This window comes from Paracoccidioides brasiliensis (genome assembly GCF_000150735.1).
Source record: "Paracoccidioides brasiliensis Pb18 unplaced genomic scaffold supercont2.8, whole genome shotgun sequence".
NCBI classification, from domain to species: Eukaryota; Fungi; Ascomycota; class Eurotiomycetes; order Onygenales; family Ajellomycetaceae; genus Paracoccidioides; species Paracoccidioides brasiliensis.
In genome coordinates, this window is record NW_011371365.1 from 971,591 (window position 1) to 974,502 (window position 2,912).

At 52.7% G+C, this 2,912-nt stretch overlaps 2 protein-coding genes and 1 non-coding gene across 3 annotated transcripts in view; all 3 read right to left on the bottom strand.

Moving 5' to 3' along the window:
* Positions 1-420: 420 nt before the first annotated feature.
* Positions 421-702, bottom strand: PADG_06477 (tyrosine protein phosphatase LTP1; the record flags this gene model as incomplete). The annotated part of the gene is made up of 2 exons (XM_010763462.1): positions 421-533; positions 618-702. The coding sequence occupies 2 exons, from the start codon at positions 700-702 to the stop codon at positions 421-423; spliced, it is 198 nt and encodes a 65-aa protein (XP_010761764.1).
* Positions 703-2,151: 1,449 nt separating this feature from the next.
* Positions 2,152-2,262, bottom strand: PADG_12129. Its single transcript has one exon. It is a non-coding gene; the product is annotated as a tRNA-Lys (tRNA).
* Positions 2,263-2,429: 167 nt separating this feature from the next.
* The window catches only part of PADG_12130 (chitin synthase C), a gene marked incomplete at both ends in the record, with an annotated part of 4,066 nt that continues 3,583 nt past the window's right edge, over positions 2,430-2,912 (bottom strand). Inside the window, one exon of the mRNA XM_010763684.1 lies at positions 2,430-2,769. Within this exon, the coding sequence (XP_010761986.1) occupies positions 2,430-2,769 (340 nt within the window). The remainder of the gene's footprint in view (positions 2,770-2,912) is intronic.

A 2,912-nucleotide genomic window follows, 5' to 3' on the forward strand; every position in this document is an offset into this window, starting at 1 on the left:
AAAAAAAAGAAAACCTCTAAGTCCTCTTTCTTTTCCCTTTTTCTCCCACTTCCTTTTTCCAAAAACCTTAAAAAACCCCCCCCCCAAATGAAGGAAGCTGTTTAAAAACCTTCCTGGAACCCCTCATCGCCCCCCATAATAGGGTTCCCCACCACTTCCCCGGGCCCCCCTTCCCGGAAGCCCCCCATCCTCCAAATAGTTCCCTTTTAACCGCCCCGGCGCGCCCTTCCCACCACTGCTGCCCTTGCTCCTCCCGGCCGTCGCCTCCAAACCCCTCAGGTTCGCCCCGTCCATCGCAAGCATTTATCCGACCCGCTCAAATTCGTCCGGGCCCCCCTTCCGCGGCGCGGGCGTGTATTTTGTTATGCCGTGCCGCCGCAGCGTGGCCTTGGGGGGGGCATCGGTTCCCGCGTGTAGGTGTTAGCCGCTTGTCCCGGCGGATTCGTTTTTTTTGGGTTTTGCGTCCAGGGGGGAGGTGGGCGGGAGGGAGGCGGTGAGGTGTCGGAAGATGGCCTCGGCCATGGGGGAGCGGCCTGTGTGGGGGGTGGTGACGGGGTTAGTTGGTTGGGTGGGCAAAAAGGGAGAGGAAGTTGGGGAAGGGGGGGTTAGATCCGTACAGATGTTTCCGAGGCAGACGAAGAGGACAGAGATGGGTTTGGTGGGGGTGTTGGAGGCTGTTGAAGGGCCGAGATCTTGGGTCATTTTGGGGGGGGGGGGGGGGGGATGGATTGTGTGATTTCGAGGTTTCGCTGGTTGTCTTTGAAGGTTGTAGATTTAGAGGCCGTGTCGGTGTTGAGGAAAGAAAGTTGGAGGGTTCCGAAAAATATACATTCTGTCCATACGAGACTCTCACAACCCTGAACTTTACAAAGAACCTAAATATGGGATATTTATTTATAAGATCCGACAACTGCCAGAAAAATGAAATAAAGCAACATAAAACAAACGAAGTATCCTTTCAACCGTCCATCTGAAATCTCAATGTCACGAGAGTTGCAAATTTGATTACTCTCTTTCCCTTACCAGTTTTATCAGCATCAGTCCGTACCGACTAAATGCTTGAAAGCAAGGCCATCTTAAACGCATCTACTCAAAAACTTCTTACTCCCCCTTCTCACCATATGACAAATACATATCCCTCCATATCCTTCATGCAAAATACAACATCCAACATCCTCCTACCCTCCTGTCCACCCCGAAACCCAAACCAGCGCTCTCCTGACCTACAAACCCCCCCCCCTCCTCCTCCTCCTCCTAAAACCGTAGCCAGAGTTTGGGGGGGATTCTGTCGTAAATGGTTTCCCAGATCAGCAACTGTTCCCGCGCTGAATTCCGCCAGACCTGATCACGAACTTCCGAGAGCCAACCCATGGAGGCAGAGGCACGGCACTCTCTCGACCTCCGTCTTTTCGTAATATTGCATAATTCTGAAATAATATCAGTCATTCACATGGTCCTCAACGGCGAGACGCTCATAACGCTCATGATCCAATTCACTGCGGATTGATCGGCCTGCCGACCGCGGAGCAACTTCCAGTGTATGTGGAATCAACCTGTCGGTGTAGGGGAGGCCAAACCCGTATTTTCCCGTTCCCGTAAGTCCACATTAGGTGGCATTACATAATGGCTAGTCCAACTGTCTTTGTCGCATGATTCGAGTTCGACAAGGCGGACACGCATAGGGTCGGTCCTCTACGTGATATGACGCTCGCTGTCTTGGCTATGGCCAGAACAAACCATAAGCTAGGGAGGGTTTTCAGAGAGGCAGCAAGTGATTATGGACTAGCGATGGATGGGTGTCCATCTCAAAGTGATTGAAAACGTATATGCATTTATTCCGTCCCCCCAAAATGAGAATCCCGGTTGACGTTTTGTCAATATTCTGTACGGCACGCACGGACGGTTGTTAGTGCTTCACGAGGGCAAAGTGAAAACATTATCCGTGGAAAGTTCTTGTAGAGTTCGCACAGCGACGCATCGTTGCCATCCATCAACATGGTTAACCATCCATTCTTCTCGAGAACTAGCTGCTCATTGAAACCCAAGACGTAGCAAGGGTATAGTAGAACGGTGCAGCTGATGCAGCATTAACCCGAAGCAACCATGTTGTTGTATATATTCCGCTGTTGTGGAGTGGTAAAAAGCAACCAGAGCCGAACGCGGGGGTCGAACCCGCAACCTTGCGGTCACATGACACCGCCGTCTTACCCGAGATACGGGGGATCTAAGAGCCGCACGCTCTACCGATTGAGCTAACCCGGCCTCCTACGCCCGCTGCGAATCGGGATGTTAATATAGAAGCCTCGGGGATTGTTTGGGGGGGGGGCCGGAGGAGTTGGTGCTCTCTTGTGTTCTACAATCAGAAAGAGAATGTCGCTGGGTTAGACTACTCCGTCCGTGAAACTAAATGCTCAGCAAGCTCAGCAAGCTCAGCAATGGACCGTCGTATCGTAGACAGCCCCCCAAGCCTCCTGAACTACATCCTCAGCTTCCTCCTCGTGGGCGTCGCGTGGGGTTTCACCACCCCCTTCATCCGCCGTGCCGCCGTCGATTTCAATGCGCGGAATCAGCGCAGGGCACCACCGCAGCAAGAAGGAACCGAGGATGCTTCCGGCTCCAGCTGTTACTGGCCGCAGCGGAGTCTCATACCGTTGCTGCAGACTGTGGCGGATCTTCTGCGGACGCCCGGCTACTCCGTCCCGTTGCTGTTGAACGTAACGGGGAGCGTGTGGTTTTTTCTGCTGGTTGGGAAACACGGTATGCACGTAACTATATGATGGCATGACTTTTTGCGTCTTCTCTTGTCTTCTTCAGTCATCCCCTTGTGATGTTCTCGAACTCTCACATTCCTGGGACTTGGATTCCTTTTCCCACGGAAAATTCCTCCCGCCTCCCCAGTGTAAATCACCCCC